Here is a 17,826-nt window from a genome sequence, read left to right as displayed (position 1 = left end):
TTCCTTATAAAATACCATCTGTGTAGGTTAAAGAGACATCTCAGGAAAATTCTTCAACGCTTATAACATCACATGTTATAATCGGTAATTTATTAATGGTAAGCATACCTAAATGTGGAGCGGAAACAATAAGAGCATATTTTTTTTAAATAAGTATTTTTTTTTTATTAGAAGTGAAAGAATATTCCTTTTCTTTTAAATGTGAGGTTTGGGTAATTTTTGAGTTCATTAAAGCGATTCAATTATTTTAGTAATAAAGTTACTGCGATTGTATTCTTATTACAACAATGCTTAAAGGTGAGTTGTTAGATTATGTTAAGGTGGTAGATACGATCAGTGTTCGTTGTACTTCATCTATTAATTTCCCATTATGAACTTTCAGATTTCAAGTACCAATTGATACAGGAACTTCTCAGGAATCATTAATTACTATGAGTTATTAGTTTGATTGTTATAATTAAATCATAATATTTTTAATGTTAAAATGTTAATTTTAAATGTCTTGTTACTGCTTGCAGCAATGTAAGTTTGGCATTTATGATACTTTAATTATATATAAATAAAACACACATAGACCGTAAACCTTTTATATTTCAGTCCACAGTTGCTTAAACTAAAAAATTACAGCCTGCGTCCACGTCTACCACCCTTCCTGCGTGTTGAGTCTGACGGTACAGGTGTGACATCCTCAATGCGGCCAATCTTCATGTTAGAACGAGCCAGGGCACGGAGTGCTGACTGGGCACCAGGTCCTGGGGTCTTAGTTTTGTTACCACCAGTTGCTCGGAGTTTGATGTGCAGGGCTGTGATACCAAGTGTCTTGCACTTCTCAGCGACATCCTAAATATATAAAAATTATGTTAAAACAAGGATATTCTGAAAATGATTATAAATTAATTAATTTTAAAAGAACCATAATTGAAAACAACTTTTGAATTAAATACTTTTAACAGCTAATTCTTCTAATTAATGTCCTAATGTAAATCCTGTCTTAACTTTAACGTTTAGTACTTAAAAAATAATACCTGCTTGAATTTTTAATTGGGTTTTATATCTTCTAAGATAGTAAAAAAAATTAAAAAAATTGAATTATGTTTTAATTATTTTTTAATAACAAAAAATGTACAACATAATTGAAATGGTATTCCCTAAGAAAGATTATTAAATATATTTATGAACGTATCAATAGATACTACTTTTTAGTAGATTAACATTTAGCTAACAATTTTGGTTAAAGTTGAGGTTAGAACGAAAACAACATTTGTTTTTTAAACAAAAATTAACAAACCTGAGCGGCTAACATAGCGGCATAAGGAGAAGCTTCATCACGATCAGCCTTAACCTTCATGCCTCCTGTTACTCTGGCGATGGTTTCCCTGCCAGACAAGTCGGTAACATGGACGAAAGTGTCATTGAAAGAAGCGAAAATGTGAGCTACTCCAAAAACAGTTTCTCCAACCAAATGTTGAGGGCCAAGAGTCACTTGCACCTCCTCTTTCGCAACTTTGTTTTTCCTTGGTGCCATGGTTTAGCCTGCAAGTAACAACACTTCTATAGCACTTTTATAACCTTTAAAAATCTTAGCCATCCGCACACTGATTATTCCACAATATTGTACACGTATTTCAAAAGAAATAATTTACTATTTTATAGCAATATTCCATTAATATTTAGGTATTTTACGAACTTAAAACATAAAAATTGTCGGATACCTTAGGCTTTGAAAGCTGTCAAAACTAGAAAGACTTCCGTCAAACAGTGTTTCCATAAAGTGTATGTGAATTGTTTACGTCAAATAAAATTATTACACATTGCGCAAAATAAGAAAATAATTAAAATATATTATTTTAAGGTCCTCAGTACTTTTTTTTAATTAACATAACTTTATATAATATATTTTCTACATTCAATACCGATTAATACGTATTTTATTTAAGGAACTCAACACTCATATTTGAAATAATATTTTATTTAGATTTGTTTCTTATCTTATTTGATGCTTTTGCAAATTGTATTACAATTAATAATGATTTTTAAAAGATGATATAAAATAACGTTAATTTAACTTTATATATTTTTTAATATAAAAAAAAAATTGTTTCATTTGAGAAGTGCGTTTAAAAAAACTACTGGTATTCATAATTCAAGATAACTTTAATACAAAATATAAAAAACAAACTGAAACAAACAAAAAATGTCGTGTCTATATAATACCTAATCGTCAAAAACTATAATAGAATTTTTTAAATGTTGCATTGGTATCGTCTTCGTATTTTATCTTTTTTTATTATTAATTATGTTTTAAATCAATAATAATTTAAAAATATGAAGTTATTTTTTCTCAAAAGTTTAGATAGTGAAATTTATTGCATATTTTAAATAATTTGGTATTCAATTTATATTATAGTGTAAAAAAAAAATATCCCTATAATGTGACAACTAAACTGAGTAACTTCCGGAAATAGTGTAGTGTACGTCATTGCCAACAGATTGATATTTCATCGTAATCGTATTCAACTATATAAGCTTTGAGAATATCGTCGGTTTTAGCGACGAAACATATTGTAAATAAGCGCGAAACATTGTGATAAACTTTCTTTAGTGTTAGTTAATCTAGTACAATTTTAATTAGTGAGTATTTCATTTTGGTATCAAAGGCTAGAAAGATTTTATTGGAAGTTTCAACTACGCAAATGACGTCCTGTCATTCATATTACTCAATTCATTATCGCAATACTGGAATTTGCGATGGACTTAAATTATTATGATTGCATCTTACATTAAAGAAATTGTTTTATGTATAAATTCATTGTTCAAAACTTAAATGTTCTCCATAATTACAGGATTTGCAAGTCATGATTAATATGAATATTCTTTGTGCAGTAGCATACGATGTTTTGAATTAAACATTTTTTTTCTATATAATTATTTCAGATTCAAAATGTTTATTTGGGATTGGTTTACTGGTGTTTTGGGATTCTTGGGTAAGTTATAATGACCTTGTTCTAATGTTTAAGTTATATACAAATATGACACCAGACATAGCTTTTTATGAACAATATTAAAATATAACAATTATTAGAAACCATAATAACTACAAAAAATTGTTATTTCTTAACATCTGAAATCTACTGCTATCAATAATTATATTATGCAAAGTTCTACTATTATAGAACAATGTTGGATAATAAACAGTTTCACACATTTAATTTATTCTTAATAAATGTCGTAACAATGTGCTTGAATGTACAATTGACAAACTTAATAATAATATATAAAAAAAATGATTTATTAGGTTGAGATATCAGTGACGTTATTTATATCACTAGTATATTATCATTGTGCCAGATACAGAATCATTCAGAAATAACTTTGTTTCTCATGGTTAAATCTAAAATTAGAATAATTTATTGTTATTATGAACTAATATTAAACTGTAAGTATATATTTTATCTTATTTGGTTAAGTTATATTATTAAAGTACTGTTATATTTGTTCACTTAAACAAGTAAAGTCATTAAGATCTACAAGTATTGATGAAATATATAGATCAACATATTGTATAACTACATATATGTAGTCATTATAATATAGGCTAAAGAAAAGAAATGTCAATTCTTAAACCAATATTTATCCAATTGTTGGGTCATGATTAATATATAAGCTATAAATTTGCAATGTCTATCGATAAGGACATTTACCAAGTAACCTTTAAAAATGGAATTACCATATATATCAGTGGGTTGGTGCTAAAAGGGCCAATATCAGTAATCCTTACTAAGAGTAATCAGAATTTTTGTTATTTTATATAACATATGATATTTTATACAATAGAAAATGGCAAAATATGGTTTAAATTGAATTAAAGATATACTTTCGCCTTTTTAGCACCCGGCTACAAATATATTTAACTATGTAATAAATTATATACAAACCGCAGAGCGTGTGATATTTTAATCTTATATAAACTATAATTCACATTATAATTTTAATAGGTTTGTATAAGAAATCTGGAAAATTATTGTTCCTGGGACTGGACAATGCTGGAAAGACCACATTACTGCACATGCTGAAGGATGATAGATTAGCGCAACATGTACCTACATTGCATCCCAGTAAGATTTTCTTACTATTTTAGATAATATATTAGTGTTAATCAATTTTAAATACTTTTCAATGCAAATTTGTACTTTATTGTTTTCAATATATGACATACGTAAACTTGTTTGTTTTATGAGATAGTGATTGTCATTGTGATCTATATAGTATGAACATATAATACAAAAGCCACATCAATGTAGGTCAAAAGTAAAGGAAGTGGGTCAGTGTATATAAAGATTTAAAAGAAGTCTGATGATTTAAGAGCATGTACTCTTTATACTTACCAGGCATATTCATTTTAATCAAATTTGTTGTAAAAATTAAATGGATTTGATGTTGATAAAATAATATTCCATAATTTTAGTAATGAGAAAGAAAATAATAATTGTTACCCAATGTTTTCAAACAACATATATACATATAGATAAAAACAAACTTTATAGTGATATAGAGAATCAGAATGTGTATGATTTTAATCTAAGATAGTAAAATGTTAATGTGACCCACAGCATCGGAAGAGCTCTCGATAGGCAGTATGCGGTTCACGACATTCGACCTGGGCGGGCATCAACAGGCACGGCGCGTGTGGCGCGACTACTTCCCCGCCGTGGACGCGATCGTGTTCCTGGTGGACGCATGCGACCGCGTGCGCCTGCCCGAGTCAAAGAAGGAGCTGGACTCGCTGCTGACGGACGAGACGCTCAGCAATTGCCCCGTGCTCATCCTCGGAAACAAGATCGACAAACCCGGCGCAGCCAGTGAGGACGAGCTGCGTCAGTTCTTCAATCTCTACCAGCAGACCACCGGAAAGGTGATTAAGCATACTATGCCAATGTCTCTATAAATGTGATTAAAGAATTGCAGGCAATTCTTAAAAAGTAAATTTACTTACATTATATATTATAGCATTTATTTTAATGTGATTTCAGGGCAAGGTGTCACGATCCGAGCTACCTGGTCGGCCGTTAGAACTATTCATGTGCTCGGTGCTGAAGCGCCAGGGCTACGGCGAGGGCTTCCGCTGGCTGGCGCAGTACATCGACTGAGCGACTTTACACGCTCCGGCTCGCTTATATCCGTACGCTTTTCGTCACTACTCCCCCACGTAGCCTTCTTGTTTAATTAAGGCTCATCTTATATGATGAGTCCAATGTTGTGTCAAGACATTGCTCTAAAATCATTTTTAATTTTTAAAGGTTTTATATTCCTATAGCTTTAAAAGTAACTACTTCCTATAAACTCTGTTTAAGAAGGAGCTCTTTAAACTTTACTAGATATTTTTAACTAAAAACATGTTAATTTGAGGAACACTCACGATGACCAACATTGGCCTCAATATAAGTGGCCTCTTATACAAATGCTCTCAATCTTATTAAGTTACTGACGGAGCATTAATATTATTTATATTTTTATAGTATTTTTAGTGCCCAATTTTAAAGGAACATTAGTGATTTAGCGCTAGTGACAATCACTAGTCTACATTTAATTTGTGTATGGAATTGCTCTCGTGTGTAAGCAGCCGACATCTCGCTCACTAGTAATGGAATATTATTGGCTCTGATTTCTATTATATCAATAAACCGTTAACAATGAAATATCTCTAAATAGTTGATTTTCATGCAGGGATTTGAGATTAAAAGGAAACAAACATTTAATACAAGTTGCTATGGTGGTGGTGATGAGTGTTAAAAAGGTGTAAGCAGACGAACTGTTAATAATTTTCAAGTTGAAAACACAAATAAAAGTTTTCAAAATGTGTAATTGTTTTTATTTCGTATTTGAAACAATCATATAAAATTCCAGTTTCTTTTGCTTTATTTTTGCATTCGTTTTGTGGAGTATAAGCATTAATAATAATAATCTTTATTATTCTCAAAAGGTTCCCCATTTAAAAAATTACTACAATCATTTGTTGAAACTTACCATTTAAACTATAAAAACTACAGTAACATTACATGCGATGTACTTACGAACCATATTATAGTACAAAAATAATGATAATGACTTTTCTATACTGCGAGCCAGGCGTTACTAGTCAGCGAGTTAAAATAATAAAGCAATTTTTAAAAAAACTTCTAGCTTTCGTTTTATCATTGTGAAACGCTTTTCAGTTGTCTGGCAGATGATGAAACTGAATTTGTGTTATGAACACCATGTAATCTGAGAAAAGGACTATAAAATTGTTTTTTTTTTTATTATAGATATTTTCAGAGGAAATATCTTTTTCAGTATGTTATCCTGTATTAAATAATGCTAGAGAAATATTAATACTTAATTTCAGACTTTAAACATAAACAAATAAACTTATTTTCTAATTAAAAAAATCACCAATATTTATTGGTTTGTAAAACCTTTTAAGTTGTTTGGCCAACATATATAAAATTATATTTAGTTTTTTGTAGGTTATTTTCTTCTTATATTTATCCTTATGATAATAGTAAATTTTACTATTTTTTTCTGTACAGTTTTGAATGTCAGTGTATAACTTTGTCAATAATTATTCATTTTTTCTATATTTATTTTATTTTCATTCCATTTATTGAGTAATAATACGCTGTTACTTTGATAGTGCTCATTGTGTTGTATATTTGTAAAAGCGACATAACAATTATATTTTTGTAAATTACTTGTACTATTGTTTCGGTAAATACAAAATTTTATTCTATGAGTTAACATAACGGCTTGTCTATGAATGTGCCCAAAGTGTTAAAATGACTTTTTGTTATATAAAATGTATGTATGTGGTGCACAAAGGATTGTTTAATTATTGTTTGATTATCGAATATTAGTTGTCTTTCAAATAATCTTTATAAAATTATTTATTTATATAATAGGCCTGAAATATGTATGAAATAAAATTGGTTAAAAAGTTTTGTTTAGACGAGCCGTTTCTGTGCTGCATAAAGGTTTGCTTTCTTCAGTATAACTTTGATTCTTGGTAAATAATTTGCAGTAAGTCCAAAAAGTTTGTAATAAAATTTATATGGAACAAAAACTTGTTTTTATAATTCTCTACATCCAGATATATTATGTTTTATAACTTTATTACTCTTAGTCTCAATGGTAATTTATCGAAATGTTACGTTTTATTTGTAAAAATCAAATAACCTGGCGGTCAAAATCAGTGCATATGAATAAAATATGAATAACAATAGATAAGAACTTATCCATCTGCCAACAGTGCGCAATACCTGCAACAGGCTTTTACTTTTGAATACGGATTGTATGTATAAATCTATTCACTCACGAAGGCGGTCCTAAGTAATCGACGTGAATTAGTATGAGTGAAGCTTGCTTACAAAGAATCTTAGTTGCGTGAGATGACTAATATTATTATAAAGACAGGAAATAAATAATTAAGAACTAATTGTATTGTATTTTTTAATACATTCCGATAATTTAAGGTCTCACGCCTTCGAGAGTGATTGCTTGTTTTTGCAATTTGGTAATTTAAAATGTTTTAACAAAATGGTTTTCGCGAAAAACCATCACAAAATAATCACTAATTGTACTCACTCTTGAACTATGAAGACTTACATTGACAGGCGTTTCCCAAAGGTAGTCTAGTAAATTTTCTCTACAGTCTACACTTTGTTTAAAACTAGAATGTTTTACAATTCATTGAAATTTACTTGGCTGTGATATCATACTTTAATAACATAAGCATAATGCTCAGCATCAAACCCTGTAACAGTAACATCTAAAGGCATCTTGGACCCCAAGATGAATTGAATTTGTGAAAATATAATTTGTAGCAAATCGTTGTGGCTATAATTATGTTTACATGACTTTTTACCATAAACTTAAAATTTAAAAAGTTATAAGCAAAAAAGTGAGAAAATTTGCTCAAAAATTTTCTTTTTTGCTTAATAACTTTTTTTCTTTTTAATTTAGGACAAAATTAGATCAGAATGAATTTATAGATTAGTGCAAGTGTTTTAAAAAAAATAAACACATCCTGGAATTAATAACTTCTCTATTAATTGTAAGAAGTTTTATATGTTAACTATAAAGTAAAATAAAATAAAAACACAAAATTTGAAATAAAATGCTTTATGTTACTTATAAATTTTAATGAAAGAAAATAATGGGATAAAAATATTAAGTATAGAATATTTCTAAAAGATATAATTTCACTAGCACTCAAAAATATGTCTAGTGAATCAATAGTCAGTTCTATTAATGTGTAAACGAATGGGAATGCTTTTAAATAAATAAGTTGATGGGAAAGCGACGTAATATCACTTCAACAGCTTACAAAACATAAAACTAGTACATGATTATCAATTAAAATGATTCACTAAAACCTGCAGCAGAGTCGGTATTATTTACAATCGGTACTGACTTGATATTGCACATTAAAACTTATAATTACTAATTGCGTGAGAAAACGTTACAAGATGGCAACCTGGGTGTACATTAGATAATAATCTACCTTCAATAGGTTACGTGTTCGCCATATAATTTCATTGCTTATACGAGATTGATTATAATAAAATTATATTTGTAATATTAAATTTGTTCTAAAAACGATTCGAGAATTTCAAAATGTTAGGGTATTATACAAATAATAAATACGTAATATTTCCCGGCGCTCACGATCCTAACCCAGACTGCACTAGCAATCAATCCTTTACCCTTGTCTCACTAATTCCTTATAGCCTACATCTGACCATTTACATTACAGTTTATGAATGATACACACAATTCAACTAGACATTTCCAAAATCGTCAAGATCATTCAAAATAATTTTCACATTTCGATTCCATAAATGTTACATCTATTATTCTATCTATAAATCGCGCTTAGATTTACTAGTTGAAAACGTTAGGCTTCACCTAGTCCTGCAAATATGTGAGGGGGATCTGCAGTGTTTTGCTCCATGAGATTCTGATCTGAATTGGCATTTTAAACAGAAAATTAAATGAAAATTCTGAAATTTTAATTGAAAACGAGAAATTACGAGTTTTACGAACTAGTAAACAGTGATGGACGCAGAAGTACGTCACGTAAACACTCATACAAAACTGGTCAGGCACGATGTGGCATTATGTATTAAACAGCTAATAACACGTGTTATGCGATACTAAATGCAGACTTGTCTATTTGGTAACTTAACCTAAGTCATACTATTACACCGCTGTTGAGATTATCAAAGGTATAACAAAATATATTTTTTTATAAATTATTAATTTGATAATATAGTGAAAACATCGATATCAGTGCGAAATCTAAGATGAAATACAATACACCATTTACAAAAACATATACAATTTTACATAATTAATTGTGAAAATATAAAAATTGATACCAACGAGTAAATAAACTTTAGCGATTAACAAATTACGAGATAATAATATGTCAAAGAAATAAAGCAGCTATAAAGAACATTCATAGAATATGTCGAAATTAAATTAAATCTAAGCCTACGTATACTTCCGGACCATTCACATCAAAAACATTAAAATTCAATAACAACAATGATTTTATATCAATCAATATACTATGTACAAAGCGTTCCGCACGTTTTAATATTCGACGGCCGAACTACAAAATTGCCGTAGAACGAGCGTTATCTGTAAAATTCTGTCGATATTGTCTTATTTATAGTTAAGATCACACATCAGCTTAAAAAGAGGAATCCATTGCTTTGAAAATATTCTCTTGCTAGGATTGTAAAATCACTTTGGTACCTACAACTATTACAATCATAGCCTTTTAATGGAATCTATCCACTCGAAAAGACGCTCGTCCGTCTCTCGAGGACTCAGTTCATCCACTTGCGGCAGTTGGGCGCCCCGCACATGCACATGATCTTATGTGCGTCGTCTTCTATGTCGAACTTGTAATCGTATGCCAGCTGCAAAATGATATAATATTAATGAATATGACTACTCGGGGGCAACTGAATACGGTTTGTCGTTACGTCGGTAACGACGTCGTCACCTCCTCCCCCCGCGCGATGCGGCGCTTGGCGAAGATGATGATGCGCACGTGGCGGTCCACCTCCACGGTCTCGGCCACGCAGTTGGGCTGGCACGAGTGGTTGATGTAGCGCGCCAGGCCGCCGCTCAGCGTCGCGTCCACCACGCGCCGCTCGTCCAGCCGGAACATGTAGATGCCGCGGTTCTGCGAAGCGACGACTCTTTAGCGCGGGAAGCGATACTCGGTACGGTTAAGCGAGACGTAATATAATGGTATGAATATATGATAATTTAAGACCGATCGATTACCTTAGCTTCGTATTGTTTCTCACGAATCTCAGAGAGTTCCGAACGAATGATTTCGCCGATGTATTCTATGACCATCGTGTGTTTTTCCAAGTCTCGTGCAGCATATAGACCCAATCCCTGAATTTTGGATCTGCAACATGAAAATTTTACGACGGTTATATCGTGAGGGCAGCTAAAGCCAGAGTAGTCGATATCAACACGACCGATTATAAGATGTACAAAAAAGGAAAGTAAACATCAAAATGTACCTGGCGAGGTAGACGTTGTTGCGCCACTCGAGCTTCATCTTCTTGTACTGGCTGCTCTTGGTGTGCACGAACTGCTTGGAGTAGGGGCAGGCGGGGTGCGCGGCGTGCTCCAGCGCGGGCGGCGCGGGCGGCGCGGGCAGCAGCGAGCGCGCGGGCCGGCGCCACACGCGCGCGCACCGCGCCTCGCAGCGCGCGCAGCCCGACGGGTTCACGGCCAGCCCGCCCTCCAGCAGCGCCGAGCGCCCGAACTTGAAGCGGTAGTCGGTCAGCGTTTCGATGCCTGCGGTGCGATGCGAATGGTCCTTACATTGCTCGTTTAGTTCATTTTTACACATACCTAATTCACATTTAGATAAAAAGTCGTTAAGAGGATTTACGAAGGTTTGTATTAAATTAATTCAATCGAACCCGGCAAACTTTCAAGAACTCGAACGACGGCCGGTTCAGTTAGTCCGAAGAGGTCCTCTCCGGTGACATAGTTGGGCCACAGCTTTAAAACGCCCTCCTCGCCCCTTCCTTCTCGCAGAGCGGCTACAGCATCTAGTACCTATAGGGAAGATGGTTTGTATGTAAACTTGGTTAAAAATACAATCGTGTGAGGTAAGCGTATTTTTCATAGTATATATAAAGATTATATAGGTATAGGATCGCGATCGATACTATATGTCAAGAGGCGGTACGCACAGCGGCCCAGGCGGCGCGCGGCGTGGGCGCGCTCATCTCCTGGCGCTCGTCCTGCGCGCGCACGTGGAAGCGCGGCCGGCCCTCCTCCTCGGAGATCCAGCAAACGTAGCGGCAGCGGCTGTTGGCGCGCCGCATTGACCAGTAAAACCGCACCTGGGAAGATTGGTGTTTGATCACGATTTTTAAATTATAAACAAACACGATATCATTTTAAAATAATTTTTCGTTTTTAGTTTAGCTATAGTGTATGTAAAGAAACAGAAGAAATATATTTACCCCATTGAAAAATTTCTAACAATAATTGCACTATATTTTATGATATTATACTTACTTTTTTTTTTAATTACGATAAGGATAGTGAACTTACAATTTTATAACCGATTGGGTATATGTAGTTGGGGGTGTGGAAGGCGGCCAGCTGGTGTGGCAGCAGGTGTCCGGGGCTCAGGAAGATGAGACCACCTACGCGGATGAGGTGGTTGGTGTCGGAGTGCAACATGACAGACGCAACCTGCCGCTGCTCGTCGCGACACACGAATACGCGCCGTCCCACGCTCAGCGTGGTCAGCTCGTTGTCTTTCTCATTCTGCAAAATGGTTTTATAACACAGTTTCAAAAGTTAGTAATGTCATTGAATTTGGTTACTATCAACGAATTTTGTTACCTTTGGTGCATGTGAGGCGCAGAAGGCAGTTTTATTTTTGTAAAACACGCAGTTGTCCTTTACGGCACATCCTAGATGGTAGACACTCCCGCAACGTACTTTGAAACATCTCACTGTTGCGCCAAGCCTTCGACAAACAGCGCAAGTTGCATTCGAGCCGGCAACCAAGGCTGTATCCACGTTCATTAAAGCACCGCTTACTGTTTCGTATACACCTTCCGACCAAAGAGCACAATTGAGATGCACCCACCTATCTACGTCACAATTCAGTAACCTCGACACGCCATCTGCGACACCATCTCCTTGAATGCCACATAGTTCACATTTACGAGTGTCCTCATTAGTGACAGGCATTATAGCGACGCCAGTACGAAAAACGAGTTCAGTGAGCTCTCGGTCCGTCGGGCGTTTATATTTTATTGGGGGTCCGATGCAACCAGGTGACCATGATTTGTAACGAATACCTCTATATTTTTCCTTTTCCACGCTTTGATTGCTTTTGTCATCCTGTTCCATGCTTTTTAGGTCTTCGTCGAGAGCACTGACGTCGTCACCTACTTCTTTCATTAACTCATCGTTATCCAACGAATCGATAAAGGACAGGTCCATTTTCTCATCCTTAATATCAGGTTTTATATCGAGATCATCTGTTTCCATACTTTCCGTCGACGCAGTGTCAAAGTCATCTCGGTCTTTCGATAGGTTCGTTTCAATATCTGACTTACTGTCCTCTTTAACCGTCGTCTTCGATTTACCGTCTAAGATTATATTTGTTGGACGCCAAGCAAATCGCTCGTAGCATTGAGTGCTACAGAAATATAGCTCAGAATCACTGTCGCACAAAATTTCCTCAGCATTACCTTTATTAGCAGACAGAAGAGGAAATTCTGACGCTTTGGCTCGAACAACAGAATCTAGTATTACTACGTCACAATGCCGACAAAATTTGGCTGCACCATTTAGAATGCTTTGAATGTCAATCGGAGTCCCCTCTTTACCATCTTTACCCTTAGACCTATACAATCCAAGTTTGTGAGATGGCGGTGTGGCTGTGCGTTCTATAATTTGATATGAAGTAGGTGGTGGTATATGCAAAATTCCTGCAAGTTCTTTTAATACACCAAGTATATCCTCGGCAGCTCCAGATGTGAGGGTAAGGGTAACTGTAACATTTTCATTGCTTTCTGTACTACCAGGAGAATCTTCCATTTTTGTTTTGAGTGGAGTTTCAGTATCCAAACATTTCAAAGATTTTTGATTATCTTCTTCATCCTTAAGTTGATAAAGTGATAAGGGCTTAACTCTAATCGGTATCGGTGCAATAAGTGCTATTACAGGTGAGACTTTACCAGAGTGAGAAATTTCTTCATCTTCTTCATCGTCATCATCATCAATAGGTTTAAGATAAGGGAATCTATCATCAGGATCGATTTCATAGCCCTCAGGGCTAGAGCAGCTGACGATAGTATCAGGAGTATCAGTATCTCTCTCTTTACAAATGAAATCAAGTTTTTTATCCTCCGGATCTTCGTCGAATATAATAGGTTGAAATTCTTGGTCGTAAAAACCTCGTTGTGTTGATGCCGTCGGCTTTTCAGGTAATGGTTCTTCATCGCCGAATGGTTTGGTATTGTAATAATCAGCAACACTGGGAATTTTTGCGTTACCAAACTCTCCTAATAAATCACCTTTTAAAATGTCATAATCTTTATTTTTAAGTTTTGTGAGATCGCCAGAACCAAAAAGAGGACACACCGCAAAATTAGTAGTCAAAGCAGGTTCTTGTATCTGCATTGGTGGCAACAGTCTTAGCTGACCCATTAAGTTGTCTATAAATGTATCATAGTCTTCCTCGTATCTAGATCCTTTGCGTGGTCGCTTTTTAGCATTTACTGCATTCATACTGTTTTCAGCAGCAGCTTTCATGTTCATTTGTATTTGTTTCCGTTTCTTTTGTTGATATTCTCGCCTTTTTCGTTTTTTAGCCTCTGATGGGGTTTCCGAAGGATTTATATCAGAGGAGGTTTCCATATTAACACTTTCAGGGAATTCTTCTTTCATTGGTTGATCTAACTTTCCTTGATCTGATGCTGTTGAGACACCAGATGTTGCAGACTGTTGAGAACTTTCATCTAAAAGTTCTTTTTTTACATCTAATGGCGTAAAAGGTCGGTGTACAGGACTCTGTTGAGGTGGTGCTACCTCTTTCTTAATAGTTTGCTGCAATTGTTGGTTTTCTATTGTTAAAGGATACATTGGTAATGTTTTCATCGTAGGCGAACATTCTGGTATTGGGGTCGTCTCTTCTTTATTTAATAATTTCATCGGGGGTTTTCTTACGTCCATTAAAGATTGTGTTGAATTTTGTATCAAAGGTGAAATTGACGATGTTGGTATAGAAGTTTGCATAGGGCGATTTGTGAACGGAGAAGTTGCTGATGTCATATGTCGTGGAGAGTTTTTGGGTATTTCTACTTCTTGAGTTAAGCCCAATGTTGGTGGCGGTATTGATGGTCGAGCTAACTGCGCTTCTAATGAAGGTATAGTCCCTAGAGCAGGAGCAGTTCTTTGTATTGTCATAGTTCTTTGAGGAACTACGTTTGATGAGGTTGTTGTTGTTTGTAAAAGTTGTTTTAATAACACATTTTGCGACTCATCGTGAATTCTCTGATTTTGTGCATTTTGATGAATATTTTTTGTCCCTGAATTGTCAGTTACGGTTGGCATTGAATTATTTGTTTCGTCAGTTTCCATGGGTTCAGATTTTACTATAACCGATTCTACACTATGCCTTTTTGTTGGCTGGATATGACCAACTATAATTTCACTTTTTGGTTCGTCAGTTGACTTTGATCGTTTTAAAGGAGAAGTTAATTGAGTGTGTAGCAATTTTGAAGACGTGATAAAGTTTATTGAACCTTGTGTTGGCTTTGTTTGCATTTGGCCAATATTAGGACTTACAATACTGTGTGTACGCACCGTAACATTAGGAGCTGGTTCTTTATGTCCACCAATTGTCCTTGAAGTCATAACCAAAGCTGGTGGTTGACTTGAACTGATATTTTGCGGATTAAATTGTAAATTGCTTGTATTAATTTGTCTTGTAGGTTGCAGTAAAGTATGACCTAATATACTAGTAGGCAAAGATTGAGACTTTTGATAACCACTTATACTCGTCGTAGTTATATTATTCGGATGTATCATAGAGGTTGGTGTTGAAGAATTACTATGTATCTTGGACAAAGCTGGCATTTGCAATATTTGTGACGACATGGAAGTTGAACATTGTGGTTCTTCACTTAAATTGAAAGTTTGATGACTAATTAAAGGCGACTGTGCTGGTGATTTCATAAGAGGATTTTGTATACCAACAGGAGAGTTAATTGGTGATACTGTAGGTGATTTTCTTATCTGACCCATTGTAGATAGTGTATTTACTCGCGAGCCGATAACTTGTGCTGCACTCATTGCAACAGATTCTGAGCACGCACTAGAAACTTGAGGCTTTTCGATTCTTTGAACAGGAGATGGTCGCGATGTTGCTATTTCTACCTTTGAAGAGGGAAGCAAGTTTTCGAAGTTAACTTGGGTTGGGGTTGTCGAGTCGCTGTTTCTTCTAATTATTGTTTGAGATTCTACCTTGGATGGGTTGCTATTCAAGGAAGACATTATAGTTCGTAGTTGTTGTGAAACGTTCGCCATATTGGACGTTAATTCTGCTGGTTGAGACAGTGGCGACAACTGTGGTACTGTTGCTGACTGCAAAGCGAGCCTCTCAGCTTCCCGAGTAGGAAATATTGGCTGTTCTTGTGTATCCTTATTTTCTGATTTCGAAACATTACTTGCACTAACACTAGAGTTTTGTGAAGTTGGAGGATTATTTTTGGTGTTTTGTTTCATACCATAAGTTTTAGTGTCATCAGTGATGTTCTCAAGCATACATAACATATCTTCGAAAGATTCCACATGTTTAGGATTACCTTCAACTGTTTCAGAATGTTCACGCATAGTTATGTCATTAAGGTATCTCTCTTGAGATGGCGTAGGTGACGGTATAGAAATTTGTACTGAGTCTTGTGTCAAATCTGATGTTATTTGCATATTTGAGTCTATTACCATTTCTTTAGTTTGGTTTGCAATCGCCTTTATTGTTTTTACTACGTTTTCATCAGAGTTACTTTCAGATGCCGCAGGATTTGACATAGGTTGTTCTTGTAATGTTTTATTATATGACAGTAATAAATGGCTCTGTAAGTTATCTTCCGGCTTGTCTTCGTCGTCACCTTCCATGATATTATCGGGGATTTTTTCAGGTATGGGGTCTGGACTTTTTATATCGGCCTTACCTAATAAAAGTGGCGTTCTATCAGACAAACATAATGTATGAGGCAATTCTGTTTGTTGACTGATCTCGTTTTCAATATCAATATCTCTACTGTCTTTGAGAATAGAAGGCTTTTGATCTTTTTGCTCTTGTGATGATATTGAAAGTAAATGTTGAGATCCAGAAGGATTATGCATATCCGAGTTATTTTCAGAAGTTACAGTGCTGTCCGGAGATGCTGCTTCGTCTTGAAATATTTTAGCAGGTAGTGTAGCATCGTGAGTTACTGATAAACTCGACAACTTAGTGTTTGACAAAGATAGTGCCATGGGTTTTTCGATAGTTTTAACGATTTTTTGCTTCACTTGGTGCTGTGTTAAAATTGAAACAGGAACTCTCGATGGTCCAGAGCCGGTATTAGAAGTAGCGAGTGTTATAACTGGATTCATACTCGCACTTTTTGCAACATTCGAAGATATTACACTTATTACTGAACTTATCGGTTTTGATAACGATTGAGATGACATATTCACTGTCAAAGGTGAGTTAGTTAAATTAAGAGGAACTTTTTTAATTTGTGGCTTTGACATACCACCAGCATGTCCAGTCACATTTGCAATAGGGACCGATAGACTTTTTAATACTGGTACTGAAATAGTCTGATTAGCAATAGAAACAGAAGCAACTGTTGCCTGGGAAACTTCATTGAGAATCTTTGTGTTAGTATGTGGGGAAAGCACTGCAGCGCTCAAGACTGGCAATCGGGAAAGTGTCGCATTTTGTGATGGGTTTACTATTTTATATTGCTGCACATTACTAGAAGGTTGTTTCGCAGGAGCTAAACTTATAACCGCAACTGTTTTTGTTGTAGTTTCTGTCCTTGTGAGTTTATCTTGAGGCAATTCATCTTCAACCTCATCTTCTGGTTTACCACTGTCAATTAACTCTTCAAAATCCTCTTCAGTTGCAATGCGTTCTTCTGGAGATATAGCTCCAGGTTCAACAACGACAATATCGTCATCATCTAAATGATCTACAAACTGTTGTATATCTTCATCGTCATCATCTTTAGCGAAACTCATTCTAGCAGAATCATCAGATGTGCTTGCATATTCAACACTATCAGAAGAGTATAAAACATATTTTCTGGGTTCACTCGATTCGCTTATGCTATCAGATCGATTATCTGAACACGGTGCCGCAGTTTTTCCTGTAAACCTCGGACGAGGAGGCGTCCTGCGCTTCAATATTGACACTTTATTAATATGTGTTGTCCTTCGACGATCGTCATCTTTGTTAGGCCACACGGGGGCACCTCCAAATAGACCAGGTTTGAAATATCTATATCCAGGTGGTATTGGTGCCATGTGGTGATGATGTGCGCCTCCACCGTGCTCGTGGTGCGGAGCAGGCGACGCTGCCGGTGATGCTGAGGGAGTTGGCGTTCGTGCTACGTGAGGGGATCTGGATAATGAAGGAGAGGATGGCGCTCCTCCCATAGGGCTGTATTGTTGCCGTTGAAGTATTTGTTGGCGCTGTAACAAGCCAAACATTGATCATTTAACAGTATG

General features: G+C 35.2%; 3 protein-coding genes across 3 annotated transcripts in view; 1 reads left to right on the top strand and 2 right to left on the bottom strand.

The window, feature by feature from the left end:
• Positions 1-573: 573 nt before the first annotated feature.
• LOC113398357 (small ribosomal subunit protein uS11) lies at positions 574-1,819 on the bottom strand. Its single transcript, XM_026637076.2, has 3 exons — positions 1,713-1,819; positions 1,289-1,533; positions 574-840 (listed from the first exon to the last, which is right to left on the bottom strand). The coding sequence occupies exons 2-3, from the start codon at positions 1,523-1,525 to the stop codon at positions 622-624; spliced, it is 456 nt and encodes a 151-aa protein (XP_026492861.1). The 5' UTR covers positions 1,526-1,533; positions 1,713-1,819; the 3' UTR covers positions 574-621.
• A 620-nt stretch (positions 1,820-2,439) lies between these two features.
• Positions 2,440-5,857, top strand: LOC113398353 (GTP-binding protein SAR1b). Its single transcript, XM_026637071.2, has 5 exons — positions 2,440-2,631; positions 2,935-2,984; positions 3,996-4,115; positions 4,611-4,912; positions 5,031-5,857. Exons 2-5 carry the CDS (start codon positions 2,942-2,944, stop codon positions 5,145-5,147), a joined length of 582 nt encoding a protein of 193 aa, XP_026492856.1. The 5' UTR covers positions 2,440-2,631; positions 2,935-2,941; the 3' UTR covers positions 5,148-5,857.
• A 2,296-nt stretch (positions 5,858-8,153) lies between these two features.
• Positions 8,154-17,826, bottom strand: part of LOC113398303 (histone-lysine N-methyltransferase 2C-like) — a 29,153-nt gene continuing 19,480 nt past the window's right edge. Inside the window, exons 45-52 of the mRNA XM_064215297.1 lie at positions 11,932-17,790; positions 11,635-11,853; positions 11,268-11,420; positions 10,992-11,130; positions 10,584-10,863; positions 10,336-10,465; positions 10,049-10,231; positions 8,154-9,962 (exon numbers count right to left, since the gene is read on the bottom strand). Coding sequence (XP_064071367.1) covers positions 9,870-9,962; positions 10,049-10,231; positions 10,336-10,465; positions 10,584-10,863; positions 10,992-11,130; positions 11,268-11,420; positions 11,635-11,853; positions 11,932-17,790 — 7,056 coding nt within the window. The 3' untranslated portion in view covers positions 8,154-9,869. The remainder of the gene's footprint in view (positions 9,963-10,048; positions 10,232-10,335; positions 10,466-10,583; positions 10,864-10,991; positions 11,131-11,267; positions 11,421-11,634; positions 11,854-11,931; positions 17,791-17,826) is intronic.

This window comes from Vanessa tameamea, chromosome 7 (genome assembly GCF_037043105.1).
Source record: "Vanessa tameamea isolate UH-Manoa-2023 chromosome 7, ilVanTame1 primary haplotype, whole genome shotgun sequence".
In the NCBI taxonomy this organism is placed as follows: Eukaryota; Metazoa; Arthropoda; class Insecta; order Lepidoptera; family Nymphalidae; genus Vanessa; species Vanessa tameamea.
This window is presented reverse-complemented; position numbering and strand designations above follow the sequence as displayed.